The 23,551-nt window shown below is 36.1% G+C and overlaps 2 protein-coding genes across 3 annotated transcripts; both read left to right on the top strand.

Annotated features, from left to right (window-relative positions):
- The first annotated feature begins 10,485 nt into the window (after positions 1-10,485).
- On the top strand, positions 10,486-16,063 carry serpinf2a (serpin peptidase inhibitor, clade F (alpha-2 antiplasmin, pigment epithelium derived factor), member 2a). Of its 2 annotated transcripts, none has more exons than XM_055180556.2 (8): positions 10,486-10,559; positions 11,892-11,960; positions 12,076-12,253; positions 13,282-13,425; positions 13,590-13,778; positions 13,892-14,034; positions 14,535-14,733; positions 15,169-16,063. In XM_055180556.2, exons 1-8 carry the CDS (start codon positions 10,551-10,553, stop codon positions 15,588-15,590), a joined length of 1,353 nt encoding a protein of 450 aa, XP_055036531.2. In that variant the 5' UTR covers positions 10,486-10,550; the 3' UTR covers positions 15,591-16,063. The 2 variants fall into 2 exon arrangements, with proteins under 2 accessions (XP_055036531.2, XP_055036532.2); XM_055180557.2 differs by lacking the exon at positions 10,486-10,559 and adding an exon at positions 11,061-11,150.
- A 145-nt stretch (positions 16,064-16,208) lies between these two features.
- Positions 16,209-22,794, top strand: serpinf1 (serpin peptidase inhibitor, clade F (alpha-2 antiplasmin, pigment epithelium derived factor), member 1). The gene is made up of 8 exons (XM_055180558.2): positions 16,209-16,303; positions 17,317-17,380; positions 17,453-17,636; positions 19,980-20,135; positions 20,242-20,445; positions 20,541-20,680; positions 21,098-21,308; positions 21,940-22,794. Exons 2-8 carry the CDS (start codon positions 17,318-17,320, stop codon positions 22,203-22,205), a joined length of 1,224 nt encoding a protein of 407 aa, XP_055036533.2. The 5' UTR covers positions 16,209-16,303; position 17,317; the 3' UTR covers positions 22,206-22,794.
- The last annotated feature ends 757 nt before the right edge of the window (positions 22,795-23,551 follow it).

Genomic DNA, 23,551 nt, shown 5'->3' with positions numbered 1-23,551 from the left:
CCCGTGCAGTTCTTCAAACAACATCGTCGAAGACAAAAATGTAGATAACATTTGCCCAGAGAGATTGCCCATTGGATCCTGAAAATCCTGCCCATTGGAACCTGAAAATCTTGATGTCAGGAATGTTCGATGGGTCTTTTATCTGCCCCCCAATCCCATTTAAAAACTAAAAGAGGGCTTTTTCTATTGCTGCCTCGTTCCTATCAAGGGATGGGCAGTATTATGTATTTAAAATACGTATTTGAAAACCAAAATAGTATTTTGTATTTTAAAGCCTTTGAAAAAAATGTAATTTGTATTTAAATACATTTAAGATGAGTATTTTTTTATTTAAAAATACTCAAATAGTACTAAGCCAGTCAACCAGTCAGGATGCGGTTTAATGCATCATATAGTTCAGACCAGACACGTCCCTCCCCCTCACCCCAACATTCATGCAGGTGAGCCTGCGTTATAAATATAAATTGATGAATCGATGGAACTTTTTCTAAATTGTTTAGATAGATAGGCCTATCGGGGTAAGCAAATATATCTGTGCAGCTTTTAGTGGTCAGGAATACTTAAAATGTTGGAGTGGGAAAAAAGCAAGGGCGACTTATTGAGATATTGTGGGTGTGATGTGATTTGTGTTATTATAACTGTCGCGAAAGGAAATTCAAATTTATACTTGCACGTTGGAAGGCAGTTTTTTGCGCGCCCGAGACACAGTGTGGAACGCTGACAAATAGGCCTACACTTTTTGAGTTAAAGGAAAACGCCGCCATTTTTCAATATTTTACTGTTCTTACCTCAACTTAGACAAATTAATACATAACTATCTTTTTTCAATGCATGGAGGAAGAGCACTTAGCCTGCAGAATTTGAACCTCGGCGCGCAGTAACATCTTCACAGAAGTGATGATGTACTGCGCCCGGGGTCGAAGTGCTGAAAACGAAGTGCTCTTCCGCCATACAATAGTTCTCTTTTATATCCACTTAAAAAATCGCCAAGTTCCATTTTGTGCCACCATACCCACTCATGTAACAGTCTTTAAATAGGGAAATCATGGAAGTGTTTGGTGGCTTCTTAATTCATCCCTGTTTGGATCCTAAGGAATGAATGGGACTAGGCTAAATGCTAACACATTCATGACACGCTGTGCAAAGATAAAGTGCGCGCATTGAAAAAAGATAGGTATGTATTCATTCATTTAAGTTGAGGTAAGAACATAGTAAAATATTGAAAAACTGTGGTGTTTTCCTTTAAAGGCCCTTTCCCATGTGACGCGGCAAGTGGTGGAATCAGCACACAATTGCTGCTTTCTCTTTAGCTTTGTGTAGTTGAAGGCTTGTTTACACTTTTGCAATTCGCATGGCTCTACTCTACGGTGTGAACCTGCGGGCTCCTCAGTAAACCTAAAAGACTTACATGCTTGACGTGCCCTCCGTTAATTCTGTGAAATGACAGAGGGCGACTCGTGAGTAATTGTTCTCAAAACCATCAAAAAGCAGCAATGAGAGGAATTAGTTTGCTGAATAATTTGTCTCGTGAGACGTTTGTAAATACATGGATTTCTTCACATATAAACTGATTAGGTTGTGGGCCATTTTGACGACACATGGAAACGTTTTTATGATGTTTTTATAAACCATCACTTTACTTTGAATGGGTGTTCATAAGGCTGATATTACACCTTCATAACCATGACATGACACGTGTCATAAACATGAAGGAGATTTTAAGCATGTTTATGCCTACTGTCATTAAGTGTCATTTGTACAATTATGTCATTTTTTTTGCGAGGATGACATTGTTTGAGATATCTTTGTTATGACAACTTGACATTAACTAATACTTCATAACTTGTCACGACAACTTGACGTTACCAAGACAACATAACTGACCACTTTTTACCAGTGATACTAATTTAATTGGTCATTAAAATGTCATTAAGTGTTAATACTCTGTCAAATTGTTTTATAAATGTGCATACAATCTTCTTCATGTTCATGACATGTGTCATGTCATGATTATAAAGGTGTCATGTCAGTCTTATGCACACCCCTTCAAGTAAAGTGTTACCAAGGTTTTTTTTTGTATTTTTTTATTTATTTTTTATTTATTTATTTATTTGTAGTTTTTAAGAGGTATGTAAAATAAAACAAAAGTTTCTAAGCAGTTGCACACATCTAAATGCTTTTTGGCATTCAGATATAGACCCAGATAGATTTCAGCCTAATACTTGCACTGAATTGCCAATTTCACATGTATTTTGTGTATTTTCAAAATACAAAATACTGTATTTGTATTTAAATACATTTTTTCACAGAGTATTTTGTATTTGTATTTAAATACATTTTTCCACACAGTTTTTGTATTTGAAATACATTTCCATGTATTTATGCCCATCTCTGTTCCTATCTATGGGACCAGTTGCACAGGACATCAGCCCTGAACCCTCATACAGTGACATGTTAATTGAATGTTAAGAAAATTTGTTTCAATCATTCATGTTGAACTGATGTCCATAACTGAATAACATAGATCCAAATGTTTTTTTCCAGTAGGGGAGAGTGTGGCACAACCTAACGCTTTTTGACTTTGGCTCTATCATTCAAAAAATATTTAAGTGAAACATTTTTTACACAATCAATCAACACACACCTCTCGGCTACAATGGAACACTTAAAGTTTGTTTGTGGGACCTACCGTTATTGTACAATTACACCGAAAGCAACAGGAGTGCAAACGTTACAACTTACCCCATAGGTGGGGTTAATTGTAACAAGCAGAGGGTTTGTTGTAACACCTGCTAGAAAATGTGGTTTAAACACAAACAATTCAATAAAATTCTGTCTTTATACTAAATGTGGATATTGTTTATATATCTGCATATAATAGATAGATATCCAGAAATTCATCCATTCATGATCCTTCATCTTACCATCCTTGTATTATGCATCAATGCATAGAAATACATTTTTTGAAAGGGCTTCACAATTAAGACAAAATCATAATTGTGAGTTATTTCCTCTGATAATGTATTAACAGTTATCATCTTAATTAATAGTATTTACATTGTTTTCATTTCATTATCATTGTATATTGAAGGCCTAGTTGTAACGCTGTGTTACAATTAACCCCACTGTGTAAAAATGTTTTCAATTCCAGCTATCAGTTAGGAGTAGCTGACATGTTTCAAAAAGGTATGACATGTTTTAGGTAACACAAGACAGTGATTAAAATAATATAAAGTTGGATTTGGTGACTTCACACCCAACTCAGAAATCGGAAAAATCATAAGATGAAGAAATTTACTTTTATGCCTCCAAAACACTCTTTGTTCAATATCTTAACCAAAACACATCAAAACTTTTACAAATTCACAGGAGATCTTCTGACAATAAGAGAAAAAGACCAAAAGCACAGATTGCTCGGCCTTGTATTAATATAGCCGTGTTACAATTAACCCTGCGCTAGTTTGTGTCCCCCTCACCCCTACTGTCATGGTTCTGCCATTTTGTCCTTTGTTTTATCTAGTCTTGTGGCAGAACCATGACAGACCCATGTATTGTGTGAGAGCACTGGCTTTGTTTATTCCTAGCCATGTGCTCTCAGTCTCGTCTCTTGACCCCGCCCCCTTGTTTCCTCATTAATTATCCCATTATTGTTTGATTTATATCACCTGTTCCCCTCTTGATTTGTTACCCTATTTAATCCTCTTGTATTCATTGTCCTGTGCTTGTGGATTGTGTATCATTCCTGTGAGTACACTGTCTAGTTAAAGTCAAGTCTAAGTCAAGTTTATTGTATATTTAGTGTTCTGTCTAGTTTATTGTTTAGTGTTATAGTGTGTAGTCTTGTATCTTGTCCAGTTTAGTGTTCACTCCTTCAGTCCCAAGTTATCCTGTTTATATTGTTTTGCCCCCTCGTGGGTTTTGTTTTCTGTTTTATTCATTAAATATCCTGAGTTAACCCCTTGTTGTCTGCATTTGGGTTCATCCTACACATCCACATAACACCTACTTACTTCCAAATGTAGAATGCTTGCAAGTCTTCATTTCAAAAAGGTTAAAAAAAGTTTTTAAAAAGTTTCTTCGCTCCTTGATATCAATACATACACTATAATTATTATTTTTATACTGTATATTTATTTCTTCTTGTTTTTGGCCTTTTGTTTCTTATGCATACAAAGGTTCTATAGTAAAAAATGTTCAACAAACAATAAAGAAGTAATAAATTAATAGTTTCAGAACCCTTAACTGAAAGGTTTCTTGGAGAACCTATTACCCCATTCACACAGCACTTTGGTCCCAGAACATTTCCATAAAATTGTCAGAGAGGCTTCTGTGTGAACACAAACATGTTCCGGAAATGTTGTGGGATCACTCCTTTAAAGAGGAATTAGTAACATTTTTGTAACATTTGTAGAACACATCCTGCGTGAACAAGGCAGAAAACATCTCCTGTGTGTAACCCTAACCCTGAGACAGAAACAATGGCGAAAATCTTTGGCAGTCTGAATGAACCAAAAATAAAATGATCCCAGACAAATCCCGGATGAATTTTCCGAGTATTTTTTCAAATCGTATTCAACCACTATATTGTATGACCAGCCTGATCTCACGAGAGTTGGTACATATTTTACGAGTTGGCTAATTCGTATGAATTCATACAAAGTTAATTGTGCAAAAACGTACGTGTAATGAGAGCCATCATGGCTCGCTGTGCTGGCCTTCAGAAGCTTCTTCCTCACATCTCTCTTAGGACTCCATCACCCAGAACCCCTTGCACCACACTGATCATCACCACATCTGTTTACTTTTTGCTATTTATCTGGATATGTTATGCACTGTGATATACAGGTTGGATCCAAATGCAGTTTTATTAAAGAATAATTCACATACAGGCAAGGGTCAACCACCAGGAAAACATAAATAGCATAGACAATCCAAATCAGTATAATATTCAGGCGTAGGTCAGGGCAGGCAGCAAACAATCCAAAACGATAAACAGGCACGGGTCAAAACAGAGAGACACAGAACAGAATAATGCTTGGTAGTGCAGACAGTGCTAACAACACTTCACAAGGGCTATTTCTCAATTCCAAGAATGCAAAGAACGGACTTGCATTCTCGTGGAGATCGGTCTTGCCAGGCTACCTTGGAAGAACGAACTCAGAAGGTCACAAGAACACACACTCTAAGAAAGGATGTGTTAATTTTAACACATTGTTTTGTGTTAAACTATTTAACACATTATGTGTTATTTTAACACATTGTGTGTCATTTCATGTAGAATGTGAGCTTAAATAAATGAAATGGACAATGTGAATGTGAGCTTAAATAAATGAAATGGACAACACAAGATGTGTTAAAACAACACAAAGTGTGTTATTCCAAAAATAACACAGAGATGTGTTAAGTTAAGGACAACACACTAGATGTGTTGTCCTTAACTAGACACAAGATGTGTTAATTTAACACATTCATTTTAAGAGTGCAGAACGCACTTGTGAGAATTGAGATGTGTGCGATCTTCCTGTTGGTCACCTGACCTTGCCAGATTTCAGCGCGCAAGTCTGCACTCGACGCATCCTCGATATCAAGAACACATCCGGGTATTTTCATGCGTCCTCTGTACTTGTGTTCTTGAGAATTGGAGATGTGAGGGAGAAGTCGATGAAGGCCAGCAGAGAGAGTCATGATGGCTCTCATTACAGTACGATTCTCATGAAAAAAACTAGACCAAACCCCTAACGCCACACCTAATCCCAACTTCAAAGGGGTCAAGGCAAATCGTACAAAAACTTATGTGGTTGTATGAATTAATACAAATAAAAAAAACTCGTAAAATATGTACGAATTCTTGTGAGATAGCATTGGCATGACCACAGATCGCTTCCCGTTTATATATATTTTTAAATGTTTTAATTCATATAAAATTGTATAAAATAGTATCTAATATATAGTTTATTCTCTATAGAATCAGCTGTGTCTGCCTCTCTCAAGGGTTTTTTTTTCCCTAGGACTTTCCCCACAGGGTTTTTTCCTAGAAGTTTTTTTCAACCCCTGGAGTCAGCTGACATTGGCTTATTTTAGAACTCTCTTCTTTATGTTAAATTATTATTACACTAACTAGTACGGGTTAATCTTAGCCACTTTACTCTGCTTCTTATGTTTTTCTGTGTTTTCTCCTGCATTTTTTTAATGTAAAGCTGCTTTGAAACAATTAACAATTGTGAAAAGCGGCATATAAATAAAAAGGGCTAAAAAGGTTCTTTCGCACCCGCTGCAAAGATCTCTTTTTAGGATCGTATCGACTACTTTCATGCATTGTCTCGTCCTGTATTATGTATTATTATTGTGTATTATTTATTCCTATAATTTCTTGAAATTTATTGTTTTTTATTCTACCTCATCTTTCCTTAAGAGGAATGGACAAAATAATAGTTTTTATTGTATTAAAGTACGATCGAATGATTGATTTTCTCAAAGGTCTTTGGAAAGGTAGGAACGGGCTCAGCCTGAAGTTGAGATTATGTGTTGAAGAGCAGGCAGAAGACAAAGAGGTGCTCTTGTCTGTGAAGAGATGAATGACAAGAAGATAAACACTGGTGCACTGGTTGAAACTCTACACAGAAGCAGCGGGGGAGTCAGACTTACAGACCTGCTGTGAGACTGACAAAAGCTCTCTGTGCGAGAGTGAGGATGAGGTTTCCCTATGTCATCAACGAGTCGTGGGAAATCCTGATGAACCTGCAGGCTGCGTGTTTCAGATGAACATTTTGTGCTGTTAAAACAATACAATACAAAAATAAACAATAATCAGACTAAGCATTAATGCATCAAGATAATATTATATGTATACAGCCAAATTCGATTAGTTCACAAACTTGGCTTGCTGTCCCCAAAGGAAGCTCTGCACCAGATCTCTGAACCTTCAGAGAGAGCAAACCTGAGGCCGGGGCTCGAGCCCCAATTTTTACCCCCTGCAACAGAAACTGCACAAAGGAAGAAAGAGAGCAGTGAAGGAGGAGGTGGGGAGGAGGAGGGATGCTGGAAAAATTCCAGCTGGACCCTGAGGCCTGAAGGCTGCCTTATATACGCCCATAACAGGGCTCGAAATTGCGACCATTTTGGTCGCATATGCGACCGAAATATACTCTGTGCGACCTTAAAATATATTTTGGAGCATTTGTGCGACTGCCCATTTTGTTGTGACGCGAGTTGATTGTGATCCTGCGTGCTGGCGCTGTCCCAGGTTCAGTGTTCTCTCCAACGATACATAACCAATCAAATTTCACCATTAAGTTCTTGCGTTTAATGACGACCGCAGATTGGCTAATATGAGCGTCAGTCATTCCTTGTTGCCGTGAAGCGCGGAAATGTGAAAAGAGCATGACGAGAGCGAGCCTATTACAGCTAAGGTTGTTACTGTATTTTTTTTACGACGATCCGGATTCAAATGTAACTCCACCACCGGAAAATACGAGTTGACGTTAAACCTTTTAGAGAGAGTGGCTTAAAGATTTCGAGTGTCTCCGTTATGAAAATGTAACTTACTGTGTTTACTGTAAATCCTGTAAAACGGTGTTAATGGCGGAATCAAAACATTTTAAGCGCCAGACATACCTTGCTTAAACATGGCGAAAGTGCCAAAAACACAAGACGTGTCATGACAAATGTGTTTATTATTGATGGAAACACCGACCTGTCTGTCAAAGTGTGTTTGATGGTGTATGTGCGCATGCGCTGGTGAATGGACATTCGACAAACATCCTTTTGGTCCATGTTGACGTGGAATACGACAATGCTGATGGTATGTTTTTGTTGTATTTTTTTTAAAACATTGCCTATTTAGTAGTAAAAGCATCCTGGTAATGCAGTTATCAATACCAATATATATTAGCCTTCTATATTAGGGTCACTTTTTTGTAATGTCACAATTAATCAGTGTTTTACTTGTTTGCTAGATTTTCTATGTAATCTTAATCAATTGTAATTGTTACCTGTAATTGTTAAATTATTATTGCTGCTATACTATTTCAACAGCATTTGGGTATTCATTTAGGAATTTATGCAGCAAAAAATAAAATAAAATAAAATAGAAGACCAACTTTTAAATGCTGGCCATAGGATGTGTAAAGCCCGGCGGTGGTGTTTTATTTTTAATAAAATAAATCTATTAACATTTACATTGTAGTTGTGGTGCTTTTTAATTTTTGGATGGATGCGCCTAAATTTTTGCTGGTGCTCCTAACTCTTTAAAGTTGGGAGCACCAGTGCTCCCAAATAAAAAAGTTAATTTTGAGCCCTGCATAATGATGATTGACGTTTAGAACTACATTAAAATGCCCACCATTAGTCAAACATACTGCATCTTGCATAACAAAGACTTCTTGACATTTATTTGTGTAACAGCAAGTGATTTAGAAATTGTCACTCACCAACACCATAGCATAACAGTAACAAAAGTTTAAAAAGTTTAGTTAATTAACCTTTGAATTTTAAGTCTCTCAAATTTAGTGATGCACATCTTGGGAGCAGTTCATCACCTACTAAAAATGATTATTATATATTTAGCATTTAACTGAATACATAGAGGGATGCTGTAATACAATAAAATCACCTAGACATGATATGCATTTATCAGTAATATTTCTGAACTCTGATTTTTGATACAGGGTGTCTTTGCACAAGTGATACAGGTCGGTTGTGATAATAGTTTCCTTTTAGGTCCTGGGTCACCTTGAACTGAACCATCAGGCTTAATAACATTATAACACCATCACGTATGAAGGTGTCCATATAAAGTCATGATGTCCATTCATTTTTACTGTTTTATTTTCTTATCTTACAATTTTATGTAAGCAAACACTGTCAGAAATAATGGTCAAAAGATTGTCGCTAGGTGTCACTTGATTGGTACCCTTCAGAAAAGTACACAGTTGAACCCAATACGTTAATTTAACATATGGATATTCCAGTGTCAAGACGTGTCGTGCATCACAGAAACTGCAATGCTGGAAAATGACGTCAACTCAAATGGACACCACCCGGGATCACATGATTGTTCTTATAAATAAAAAAGTTTAATTTTTGAAAAGGTACTGTCCCAGTTTGCACCACTCAAAGTGAACACATACAGCAGTGGTTCTCAAACTTTTTCAGCGTGCCCCCCTCACCTTGTTGTGCATCCCTTCATGGCCACCCCAAAGAAAATGTATGACATAAAACATCCCAAAACTTACAATTTGAATTAAACAAAACATACTCAATTATTTAATTTAGTAGTGTAGGTTACCACACAGCAAAACGTTCAGTGTTAAATTAACTCTTACAGAATTGATTTCAACATTTTTAAGAGTTTATTTAGTAGGCCAGAGTTTCCTTGACTCACAAAACTGTTAAAGGAGGTCATATAATGAGATTGTGTAAAATACGTCTTTGCATACGTGAAGTTTTAGTTCAAAATACCCCACAGATAATTTAATATAGCATGTTGAAATTGCTCACTTTTAGGTGTGTCCTTTTAAATGCAAATAAGCTGATAAAATGCAAACACTGATCGCAATGATGGTAACTTTAAATGAAAGAGCCAACAAACTTAACAAGTTTGATAAACAAATGCAATTTTAGGTTTCAAAGATGCTGATGAAGAGGACAAAGTTACAGTTTGCATTACAGGAGCATTAAAAAATTAGTGTGAATTATTTATTTTTACTTATTGTTTAATCTGGAGACACAGAAGAAACAGAAGACTGAAATGTGTGGGTGGAGTGTAATTCTCTAAAGTTAAAACTGGCTTGATTAACTCATTTAACTTCAACTCCGAACAACTTATACTCTAAATATGTTAAATTAACTCTTTATTATTATTATAATTAAGTGTTGAATTAAACTCCAAAATGAGTGAAATTTGAACTTTAATTAGCTGTGCAGCCCTGTTTTTTTTAAGATATTTAATTACACAAAATGAATGATGAATTAATTTATTTTATAAAATATACCGCCCCCACTGGCACCCACTCAGAGCCCCCTAGGGGGCCACAGCCCCCGGTTTGAGAACCACTGACATACAGTACAATAATAATTACAATGTGTACTTGACAAGAATAATGTAATGTTTACCTGACATGTGATTTTTACAAACGCAGACCTTACATTTCCTTCATTACCAGAAGCTTTGTCGCCCTCTAGAGTCCAACATGTGGATGACAAACTGTTATAAGTTGTACATGGTGACATATTTGTTACATGGAAAGTGACCTTCTGATGACAACATCGATCAATATCTTATCAGGAAGAGGTGGGCTGTGTTAGATTTGCTGCTAGTGATTTATATTTATATATGCGTATAAAATGATTAAAATTTGCACTTTTAATATTTTGGTTTAACAGAATGCTTAATTCTGCAGAGTTTGTGTATTTTGGTCACCTAGGATGACTTTTTGGCAGGTGGACCCCTGGATTTTTAGTATAGTGACATTGATTATAACAGGGGGTGGGAATAAGCATTCAAGGTTTTGCGTGGGTGGAGAACTGGACTTGCAGGGCAAACTGGACAAATGCATTTTGTAGGTTTTAAAACTTTTACTTACTTCTATTAATGCCAGTGGTTCAAATATTAAAGCAAGATTTACTAACAAACTTTAGACTCTGAGAGATGTTTAATTATGCAAAATATATTTAGGTTAGGGGATGAGCAGGAAATTCAAGGAAATTTAAACTTCTAAGAAATTTCTTTTACCAATGTTAATTTATATTTTTTAAATCACCCGTCTTATTTAAGAAAATGATTGCACTTTCTAAAAACAATTTATTTTAATGTTATTTATAAATATACATATATATGAAGGAAAAGGAAAATGTTTTCAAGGACTAAAATGATTGACATACTATATAAATAAAAAACATAATCTTTTCTTGTTAAACTATGGCATATGTTCCTGTTTTGGTGGCTATGTGGAGATTCTTGAGTTTGACCGCTGGACCACATATATTCATATTTACATTCAAAACTAAACAGTGACACAAGTCAATGAGCTATAAAACATTAACCAACAGCACAGTGTCTGACACCATTTTACTCACAGTGATCAGTCTTAGAACCACATCATTCACTTTCCCTATATTTATCATCACATTGCTGTCAAAATCTTTGTTCGGTAAGTTTAACTTGTCTGGTTTTTTAACAGCTTTGGCTATTTAGCTGAACATAAAGCCTTACGGTTGACATTTATCATAATATTTAGTCTAGCATTGACTTTTTCATAGATTAGCTGTAATACAAGCACGTGTGAAATAACATTTCTAGATTTACAACAGCTATGAAGATCTTGTAAAAATCAGTTTTTGCAGAAATTGAAATTGTTACAGAATTTATTCTAATACATAATATATCTATTATATTTATATTCTATAATCTTACAACATTGTTTTAAAACAATTACAATTTTACATGTAGCAAAATTTCAAACATAATTTAAGCAAATGTTATGCCATGTTTTATGTTCATATTTGTTATTGTTTTCTCATATAATTCAACACTTTGCAAGCTAGAAATGTTCTGGCACTGACTCAGCTTATTGCGTAATATAACAAGGACTCTCATACATTTTGGTAGCACAATATATTTTAAAAATTTTAACAAATTATTTTATATGATCAAATTATTACTTTATTATTGATTTCATTTTCAAATAACAAACACTTTAATACTTTTTATTACCATGTTGAGCTGTCTTGGTGACTTTATTTAATGCAAACCTTTACATTTAATTCTGCACAGAAAAACATTCATTGCACAGTGGTGTGTAGTGTTTACAAACATAAAACATTGCTGCATTTGCCAATTATTGTTTTTTATTGAGTTGAAAAGTCTTATAGCCAGATATTTTGTGTTCCAGGCCAACAAAAGCATGAAGCATTGCCTTGTGGTGTTTACGCTGCTTTTTATATTTAGGTTTGGTCAATTGGTAAGAAACAACTTCTTGAATCTTAATAAAAACATATATTTTTTGTTAACAGTTTCTCTTTAGCACCTTATAAAAGCAGATCTAGTCTAAAATCTGGTACTCCCCTCTTTTCCAGGCCTCAGACAAAGTGAAATGCAACGAAATTTTAAGGTTGAATGCTCAACGTGCAGTGGGTGCTTCGGTAGCCAAACTTGGCTTGAAGCTTTTAGAGAATCTACAGCCTGGGCCTGAACAACCAAATATAATTATATCTCCTCTAAGTGTTTCTCTAGCACTTGCTGAACTCGCTCTGGGTGAGTAATTTTACTGGGGAACATAAACACACACACATGCACACACACACAAACACATACTGTCCATTATTTGTTCCAATTTTGCAATAAACTAATCTAAAAGTCTAAAATTAATGTAAACTCTCAAGTGCGCCTCACGCTGTTTTCTGTAGGAATTGTCAGATTGTTAGATTTAGATTTAGGACTGGGTTAGGAGCTTTAAAAAAAAATAATCTTAAACTATTGTTTAACACTAATTTGAGGGGTAAAAATGGTTAGGTTTGAGTTAAGGATAATTAGGATTTTCATTGATTAAAATGTTGATCACACACTGTAAAAAAAGTAGCATGAAGTTAAAACCACTTGGTTTTGCAAGTCAATTCAACCTACCATTTTAAAATGTGACCCTTTTAAAATCAAGTTGAAATTGTTTAATAGCATTCCTGAAAAATGCTAAAAAACGGCTAAAAGGGACACTTATTGTTCACTGTGTTGATTGTTTCTTAAAACGGTGTATATCATTCATTATACAAGAATTTCAGCCTTCCAAAGATATGTGACATGTTAAGCTTTTTGTTTTTAAATCAAATGCAGTGCTCCTCCCATGGTACATTGAAACTTTAAGAGGTTATTAACTTATTTTTTTAAGTTAAAGTAACATAAAATATATATACACGTTGATTTGACAAAAATGCTGCATATTTTTACAGTGCATCTTACTTTGTGAAATCATGGCAAACTTATAATGATGGAGGCTTGGCCAGTAGGGGTGAGGCTTAGCTAGGGGACCCCCCATAATCTTTGACATAATTATGAAATAACACTGTTTACTATCATTGGGGGGACATTTGGACCCCACAATGTATAAAAACCTCTACACACATGCACACCCACACACACAATTTACATTGCAGCTATGCATGAAAAGGGCCTTCATTTTAAATAATGATTAGTTGTCTGATTTAATGGCAAACATTAGTGACAAACAAGTGACACATGTTTACATATTTCAAATACTGTAGATAAATATAATGTTTCTAATGCCATAGGTGCAAAAAACAAGACAGAGGAGAAGTTATTAGAAGTCCTTCAGGCACATGCAATGACTAATTTTCATGAAACCTTAAGCTGTCTGCAAGAACAACTAAATGCTAAGGCTGTCAAAATGGCATCCCGTCTCTACCTCATACCAGGTGAGGAATCTATGACATTTTAGTTTCTGCCAAAAAACCAACACAGTAATAACCAGAGGAAAAATTTTGCTTTAAAACAATGTATTGAACAAACCCATTAAGTTATGCAATTTCTTGAGGTTGTGTCTTTGGTACATTTTTTAATTGCTTTTATCTTTGAAAAGGTTTTAATGTAAACCAAGACTTTGTGGACAGAACTATGCACCTGTATAAATCTGAACCTGCACAACTGACCTCAATTGAAGAAGTCAATCATTGGGTGGAGGAAGCCACCAAAGGTCACATAACCAACTTTATGTCCAGTCTTCCGCCTAATATTGTTCTAATGCTGATAAACGCCATCCATTTTAAAGGTTGGTTCAATTTATCTGTAAATTTGATTAGGTTCTGGTGCAAATAATGTATGTTATATTAATAAGCAATAAAAAATTGTAAAGTGATGCAAATATTTTATTCTTACTCTTAGGAGAATGGCAATCTCGCTTTGACTCAAAGCTTACCGTAAAGGATTTCTTCTACATTGACAAAAAATCCTCTGTAAAGGTAGACATGATGATGGAATCCAGATATCCACTCAGTATGTTTGTGGATGGAAAGGATGGAACTCAGGTAACTTTGGTCCTTTGAATTTTTCCTGCTTGTTTTGTTAATCATAATGTTCTTCAACCTGTAGACACAGTATTATTATGTAAGCAATAAGCTGTTACTTATTCATGATACAGCACTTGCCTCAAGTACCTTATTGCTTTTATAAAACGGTTACCACACAATATTAAAGTAAAAAAAATATTAGTGCAACTTTCATGAAGTTAAATCAATAAAAGCATCCTTCCACTAGAAAAAATAGTCCCTGACCATGAAAAAAATGTGTTCCAATGTGTAATATGCATGAAAGCTCAAATAAAAACAACAAACCGATATGTGTGGTTGCTAAGGGTGTTGCTAAGGGCGCAGTAATAAACAGAACCGTTGGGTGAATTGGTCATAGCCGTGTTTTATCATGAATAAAGCATACCTATTGACCAATCAGAATCAAGGATTGGAACTAACCGTTTTATAATATTATATAATTATTTAACAATGCTTGGTGTTCATCATATCCCCCTCAGTTTGCAAGATTCCCCTTCCAAGGAAACATGAGCTTTCTGGTGGTAATGCCAGCACATGGAAATCTGGCAACCACGGCTGCCAAACTCAACATATCCGACCTGTATGAACATTTTCCAAGTGAAAAGTCTATGCATGTTAAACTTCCCAAATTCAAGCTCGAGTCCAAACAGGATTTGAGGCAAGCACTTACAAACATGGGTAAGAGACAACTTTCTCCACACATGCTCAAATAACATTATGTTGTGAATCTTATATATTCTCATATCTACACTTCATATTAGGTGTTGTTAACTATTCATACTACATTATCTGTACTATGCTTTTGCGTGTTGTTTTGGGTAAGTTTAGGGTTAAGTCATTTTTTTAAGTGTACGCGAGCATACACACATGGTCGAATTAGACTATGTACTACTTCTGTATGCGCAACAATGTGTACAAAGTATGCACAGCCTCACAGATCCAGTAGTGCGTGCATACTATTCTGATGATGAAATTTGCGTCACACGCACTGTACACGGACCCTCGCGTACGCGTAAAAATGTATCGAAAGCCTACTGCAGGGTTAAGGGTGGGTTTAGGGTATATAATTAGATAAGTATACACTTAAATACACAGTCTTATCTATTTCTTCAGGTCTGGGCATGTTGTTTACCGGCCCTGAACTATCCAGAATCGCACAGGGCCCGTTAGTGGTATCAGGAGTTCAGCATGCCTCAAGTATGGAACTGAACGAACAGGGGGCCAAAGCCTCGGCCGCGACCTCTTTTACCCTTGTCCGTACCATTCCCATGTTTGCAGTTAACATGCCTTTCATCTTTGCCCTGGTGGATGATGCATCTTACACCCCTCTCTTCCTGGGAATGGTCACCAACCCCAATCCTGGATCGACAGCTGATCCAAGCGATGAGCCACAAACTGAAAATGACAGCAGAACTGTACCAAGCACACTAAGTGATGGCCCACATGAAAACATGTTAAGTTACATGTTAAATATGTGGAGGGAAACAGTCCCACAGCAGTTCGTTGGACATCAGGAAATGGAACAAGGGAACTAAAAGGAAAATAGTGCATGGATCTGTCTATATTACAGACTTTGCTTGCTGTATGTCCTTTGGTGAAATGCAAGGTGTTGTTTTTCATGACCTGCATTACAGTATGCAACACCTAAACACGTGAAGATGACCATTGTTTAGTTTTTGGTTTAAAAAACAGCTGGGGAAAGTTGTGTAACTCTAACTCTAATGGGGAAAGTTATATAACTTTAAGAATTTTTGTAATGATTAATATGTGTGGTTGTACACAATGACAATTAAATCACATTAATATGCCATAAAGACAAATTATATGTATAATCCTATAATGATATGCCTGTAATAGTATCATAAATGTACGTTGTATTTTGCAAATACACTCTGATTTTCAGTTATTTTCTGAATTGCGTGTACAGAAGTATTAATTGAAGTGCATCGCCCTAGCATTTTTTTTATGCTAACAGTTATAAAAAATAAAACGCAAATTTTAAAACAAACTACGCCTAAATGACCTAATATTTATTTTCTACTGCATTTGACCTTTAAATATTTACTTATTGTGTTTTGTTATTATTATAACTTAGAAACCAGGATAATTTACCGTAATAGACTTTCTCCTCAGTCGTCAGCGCGGGGCGGGAATCTTCACTGAAACGCTGCTCGTGCTTGTAGTGCGCGCGCACAGTTGGCGGAGACAGGCAGCTGTGGACGGTCGATCTGGTGAAAGAAGAAAACAGGTCAGAAATGTTATAAATTGTATTGTTTATTTGATGGGTAAAGCGTTGTAACTGTTTTTTCGTATAAAAATGCGTTATTTTTAACCTGAGGAGTTTGTTCTTCTCTTCTTTAAATTTTAAGTTTAAGATTGTGTTTATTAATTTAGCATATTTGTAAATAGAAAATACATTGCAGTGCTTTTGGGATAGGAAGAAGTAACGCGAGGAGTGAAAAGCTTTTCTAAAAAGGCTTCATGTTTTCTATTAACAGTACATTTTAAGGTTAATTGTAATGTTATAATGCATAGCTTCAAAATGGTGCATTTATTATTTTATCTGTTTAATAGTTTGTTAATTGTTAATATGAAATAAGAGTTGAGTCGTCGTCATCCCTTTTAACTGCGTGGCAGATACAGTGTGGGAGTTGGTCATATTAATGTGAAAAATGTGTTAGGTGTATTATTTTTTCCAGTGATGGATATAAAAAAAACCTGGTAGACACTTTAATGACAACCAGATGTGCTAAAGGAACATGGGAAAGCTTTTGTGTTGAGTGTCTGTTTTTTTTTTGTAGGAACTCATCCAATCCTTGAACTATGCCTGAAGTTAACTGTGTCATGTGTTATGTAAAGTTTAGGCATCACTCCCTTCTAGCTTAAGTTAGTTTTATATTGTTTTAATGTTTTTCTTAAAACAAATGACCATACTGAGGTATGTGTTCCTGTAGCTCAAAGGGTATCGTATTGCAAATGCAACTTGAACCAATGGTCATGGGTTCAATTCCTAGAAAACACATACTGATCAAAGTAAAATATGAAGCTTGAGTGCTGTATAAGTCAGAAAAGTCTGTCAAATGCATAAATGTAAAAAATTGTAAATTCCTTCAAAAAATGAGATTCAGATTTTGTAAATTTTTGCAGGATTCTCATATATTAATATTACCAAAATTATTTTTTGAATCAACAATGTTTTTTAAAAGTGTGCCAAACAGTTGATCTTTGTAAACGGTGCTGATCTATTTTTGTATTTGTCAGGATGAAGACGATAGCCCTGCTGTTTGGTTTATGGAGCCTTATCTGCCTCTCACATGCTCAGATGGTAGAGAAAGGTGTTCAGAAATTATACTTATTCTGTTGCTCCACAAGCTTCAACTTTACACTCTCTCTACAGACAGATGAGGCTGATGGTGAGGAGGAGGTGGTTGATCTTTTTACCACACCACGCACCAAGCTGGCTGCTGCGACCTCCGATTTTGGCTACAACCTGTTCCGTCAGCTGGCGGCACGTGACCCCAAGGCCAGCGTCTTTCTGTCACCCATGAGTATATCAGCAGCCTTTTCACAGCTCTCAATGGGTGAGGTCTGCTCTTGTTCACTAATCACCTATTTATTATTACATTAGCTTAGAAAATCTTAGTTTAAGCTTGAAATGCCCCAGCGCGATTGTCCCCCCTTCCTACTCCCCCAGAAGCACGCACTCACACTGTACTTTTATCGATCCAAGCCTGGGTGGGTTTTCGTCATTCTCAGTTTGAGCTAAGACAAACTTATCTTAAGCTAAGACAAACTTATCTTGAGCTTAGATCTTAGTTTGAGCTAAGACAATCTTATCTTCAATTTAGAAGATCTTAGTTTGAGCTAAGACGATCTTATCTTGAGTTTAGAAGATCTTAGTTTGAGCTAAGACAATGTTTTCTTGAATTTAGAAGATCTTAGTTTGAGCTAAGACAATCTTATCTGAATTTAGATTTAGATTAGCTTGAGCTAAGGCTAACTTATCTTAAGCTAAGACTAACTTATCTTGAGCTTAGATCTTAGTTTGAGCTAAGACAAACTTATCTTAAGCTAAGACAAATTTATCTTGAGCTTAGAAGATCTTAGCTTTAGTTTATAAGATCTTAGTTTGGCCAAGACAATCTTATCTTGAATTTAGTAGATTTTAGTTTGAGCTAAGATGATATTATCTTGGGTTTAGAAGATCTTAGTTTGAGCTAAGACAATGTTGTCTTGAATTTAGAAGATCTTAGTTTGAGCTAAGACAATCTTATCTGAATTAAGAAAATCTTAGTTTGAATTTAGAAGATCTTATCTTGAGTTTAGAAGATCTTAGTTTGAGCTAAGACGATCTTATCTTGAGTTTAGAAGATCTTATCTTGAGCTAAGACAATCTTATCTTGAGTTTAGAAGATCTTAGTTTGAGCTAAGATGATCTTATCTTGAGTTTAGAAGATTTTAGTTTGAGCTAAGACGATCTTTGAGTTTAGAAGATCTTAGCTTGAGCCAAGACGATGTTATCATAAGTTTAGGTCGCACTCACATTATCCAAACCATGAGTCAGCGTGATTGTCCCCCCTCCTACTCCCCCAGAAGCACACTCACTGTACTTTTATCGATCCAAGCCTGGGTGGGTTTTCGTCATTCTTAGTTTGAGCTAAGACTAACTTATCTTAAGCTAAGACAAACTTATCTTGAGCTTAGATCCTAGTTTGAGCTAAGACAATCTTATCTTTAATTTAGAAGATCTTAGTTTGAGCTAAGAAGATCTTATCTTGAGTTTATAACATCTTAGTTTGAGCTAAGACGATCTTATCTTGAATTTAAAAGATCTTAGTTTGAGCTAAGACAATCTTATCTTGAGTTTAGAAGATCTTAGTTTGAGCTAAGACGATCTTATCTTGAGTTTAGAAGATCTTAGTTTGAGCTAAGACGATCTTATCTTGAGTTTAGAAGATCTTATCTTGAGCGAAGACGATCTTATCTTGAGTTTAGAAGATCTTAGTTTGAGCTAAGATGATCTTATCATAAGTTTAGGTTGCACTCACATTATCCAAACCAAACCATGCCCCAGCGCGATTGTCCTCCTCCCCACTCCCCCAGAAGCACACACTCACACTGTACTTTTATCGATCCAAGCCCGGGGTGGGTTTTCGTCATTAGGATGCGATTGTTTTGAACAAAGCAGGAAGTAAAGTGCTCTCTTCACTGCAAAAAAAAAATGTTTTCAAGAAAAAAAATTCTTAGTTGCCAATTTTTCTTGAATTTTTCTTGAATTTAGTGTTTAAGAAAAAAGTTTTTTGCTTACCCCATTGGCAGATGTTTTTGCTTGTTTTATGCACAAAATCACTTAATTTTGATATTTTTGGTCTAAAAACTAGACTTATTTTCTTGGGTCATTTTGCTCATCAAGAAAAAGCATCTTAATTTAAGAATTTTTTTGCAGTGTTAACACTGGAACCCATCGTAATGTTAAGTCTGTGTTTTTTATTCGGAGTTGTTCGGTGCGCGATGACACACAGCCCTCTCACATGCCATCGTATGGCTTAGTTGGTCTGTCATGTGTGCAACTCGGACATTCGCGTAACCCTGCTGCGCGCATCAGAAGATTTTTAAGAAGGCAGATGAAGGTAAGTGGTCGCGCAATTGACGTCTCTCCTTTCGAATTGCGCTCAGGCGCGATTGCACTCACACTATAGCCTTCTGCGACTGGGCCCAAGTGAACCGCGCTCCAGTTCACCTCTGCAAGCCAGCCAGGGGTTAACCGGTTTGGTTTGGATAGTGTGACTACGCCCTTAGAAGATCTTATCTTGAGTTTATAACATCTTAGTTTGAGCTAAGACAATCTTATCTTGACCTTAAGCTTAGATATCAGCCTACTGTGATCCACCATAATCCTAGATTTACTCTGTCATCTTTTATAGGTGCATCTGAACGAGCTGAGACGCAGATGTACAGGGCTCTACGCTACCACACTCTGCAAGACAGTCATCTCCATGACACACTGAGAGACCTTCTATCCTCACTCAGTGCATCAGCCAAGGGCTTTAGCTCTGCAGAACGCATCCTGTTGGCTAGGAGTGAGTATACCATTTTATGTGAGTGTGTCCACGAAAGAGAAAAATAAAATTGTTAGATGAATTGAAGAAGAGCTGCACATATCCTTACTTATTCCTGTTTTTTCAGAGCTGCGTCTTAAGTTGGATTACCTCAACAGTGTAGAGAAGCAATACGGAGTACGCCCTCATACTATTACAGGTGGAGCCAGGGATCTCAAAGTTGTTAATGATTGGTTTAAACAGAAGACTGGCAACAAAGTGGACCAAGTCCTTCCCTCATCTGTCCTGCGCAACACCGCCATCTTGCCAGTGGGGGCAGCCTATTTCAAGGGTAAATACATTTCTCCTGCTGTGCTCCCTTCCACACATTTTGATTTGTCAATAAGGATGTCACTTAGAAAATAATGATAATATAGATTTTTGAAGGTAAATGGATAACTAGTTTCAGCAAGTCTAACAAGATGGAGAACTTCCAGATGGATGGAGAAGCACCAGTTCTCATTCCCATGATGGCGCAAGAAAATTACCCAATCAGAATGGGCATTGACCCTGACCTTGGCTGTACGGTACTAGAACCTATTGTATTGAAATTTTAAGATACAGGATGTTTATATATTGTAAAATTGCGTATTTGTGACCCTGAGTATGTGAAATCCAGGCTAAAGTCACATATTCTAATAATGACATTAGGAGTATCAAAGTTTTTCCATTACATCTCAATCTTTGACATGATCTTACTCAGCCAATATTAAAGACATCAAGGTTATATTTTCACAAAATGTATGTAGAAATCACAAAAAATGACAGGGATGCTCACATTTCAGTTCATGTTTATGCAGTATAGTTATGTACATTACAGCATTATGACTCGAGTGATTAGATGATTGCAGATTTGCACATTTAAAGACTACATTTTCTGAAGTGACCCAAAGGATGTTGTATTTTTGGACATGCCATATAATCTCTATCTCATCTTCTCACAGATTGCCCAGGTTCCTATGCAGGATGGAGTAAGCATGTATTTTTTCTTGCCCGATGAGGTGACTCAGAACCTGACGCTGATAGAGGAAGCACTTACTGCTGAATTTGTCCAGGACCTCGCCAATACCCTCCACGCGGTGCAGGTGGGACTCACCCTGCCCGTTATGAAAGTCAGTTACAGCACAGATCTGCTATCATCTCTCTCTGACCTGGGTGAGCCATGACCATTATTTCACGTTTTTCCTTTATTGTTCAATATAGTGAGGCTAATTCAATAGGAAAGCTCATCTTTTGCTAGTTGGTCACAGTTTTCTTGATAGTTCTTGCTTATATAATATGTCACTGCTATGTTAAGAGCTCAGATGCAAACGCTGATCAACGCCACCTCTGTCAAAAATGAGATACTGATATTAACCGAATGTTCTCAGCACGTATTAACAAATGCTTTTACTTTAAATCCGTCAAATCCCAGCCTCAGGCCGTTCAGAAATAATGGTTTGTTGGCAGAATCTGTGAAACACTACAACATGCACAAAGGAAAAATTGGGTGAAAGACGGCACACACATGTCAAAGAAGTTTTTTAGCTGGTTAAAAGAGGTTTACTGAATAAAATATTAGCCTTTTATCTTTATTCAGAAAGGACTGTTTTATAAGTAGAGATTTTTGCATGTACTTGGGCTTACTTTTTTAAAATACCATTTCTGAATTTGAAACTGACTAACAACCTATTCATTGCCATTAAAGTGAAAGTACTGAACCTAAACATAAGAGCCGGATAAAAATGCTTATTTACAAGAAAACATGTCTTAGAGGGTTTTCATGTTTATGTTCTTGTTTTCTCAGGTCTATCCGAATGGTTAGCAGAAACAGACCTTATCAAAATTACCACTCAATCAGTCAAGTTAAACTCTGTCCGTCATAAGGTTGTCATGGAGACGGCTCCAGAAGGTACCGAGTATGCCGCCACCACCCCCACTGCGAAAGGCCAATCACTGGCACTAAAATACCACGTGGACCGCCCCTTCCTCTTTCTAGTCAGAGATGAGCCATCCGGAGCTCTTCTCTTCATTGGGAAAGTGTTGAGGCCCAGTGACCTGGAAAGGGTATGAGACACACATATACACTTACAGTATACACAAATGTAAACAAACGAGAGAACTTCAACTTTGTGTGTAAACTTTAAGCCCAATCACATACAGTATCTTACTTACATTGACATTCGGAGCCTAAATTCACCTTCATTGCTTTGCCCATCAACATTTTTAGCAAGCCTCATCATGTGTACCAATTCACAGTCAAGCTGTACATTTATATTGGGTCATTTACTACAAATATTTTATGGATGTACTAAAAGTGTTAAGCGTTGTATCTGTCTGGATCTTAGCCATTCGTTTTTCTGCATAATAACTTAATGACGCTCATAAATCTTTTTTACTTTATTAAAAATTCTGGTATCTGCAGCTGCTACATTATCATGACTATGGAATGGTTTGGTAACAAATCTCAACATGTTATAATGGCCAATTTACTTGTCACTATAACATTTTATTAGCAATCACTCAGCAATGTTCAAAAGAAACTCAAATTATTTTAGTTAGATATTCCTATATGTACATTTACTACAAGCAAGAACATTGAGAATGTGTATATTATGTTTTAAGAAAAAAAGAGAAAAAAATAAACAACTTTCAAACTGAATCTTTCAGACTCTTGGCCTTTGTTTTCTTGGCTCTTGGCTTTATTCTCATTCGAACCATATATAACTTGGGTAGCCTACATTGCCCCACTGTACTGTATTAAAATAAAAAGTCAAAGTGGACTAAAATGTATACGGCACATGTCAGATCTATGTTAAACAATAATATTAAATAGGAAGAGCTGAGATGTAAAAGCCAATAAACAGCAGTTTTTAGGTCACATGCTAGTGAAGAGAGCAGCAGGGAAACATAATTTTGGGTTTTGAGAGGCACCTACAAGGGGTGCATTTCAATTCTTATTTGTGCATCATCGCTCTTACTTTGTAAGCGAGAATAGAGGAGACGAAGCGTTAAGTGAAAGCGCATATCCTCATTCCTCACTCTCTGTATAAAGTTCATTCTCTGTTATCAAATTATCAAGTGCATTAAAACCCAAAAATATTTAACAAGAAAAAGTAAGTTTAATACATACTTTAGTCAGAGTAGATTCATAAAAGTGCTGTAAAATTAATATATGTGTCTATACCACTGATCATTTAGATCGGTGATCTATACATAAATATTAAAAATATTGTGAAAAACGTGTACATTTACAATAATTTAATGATTAATACCAACATTTATGCATGTTTGAAGATGTGACAGTGTGAACATACGTTCGTCATGTTTAGATAATAAAATATTTTACGCATAGTATACACTTGTGTATCCTCGCTCATGACTCCTTAAGCCTTCAAACTCCTCACCTCCTCGTGGTA

This window comes from Misgurnus anguillicaudatus, chromosome 9, assembly GCF_027580225.2.
Source record: "Misgurnus anguillicaudatus chromosome 9, ASM2758022v2, whole genome shotgun sequence".
Classification (NCBI taxonomy): domain Eukaryota; kingdom Metazoa; phylum Chordata; class Actinopteri; order Cypriniformes; family Cobitidae; genus Misgurnus; species Misgurnus anguillicaudatus.
This window is presented reverse-complemented; position numbering and strand designations above follow the sequence as displayed.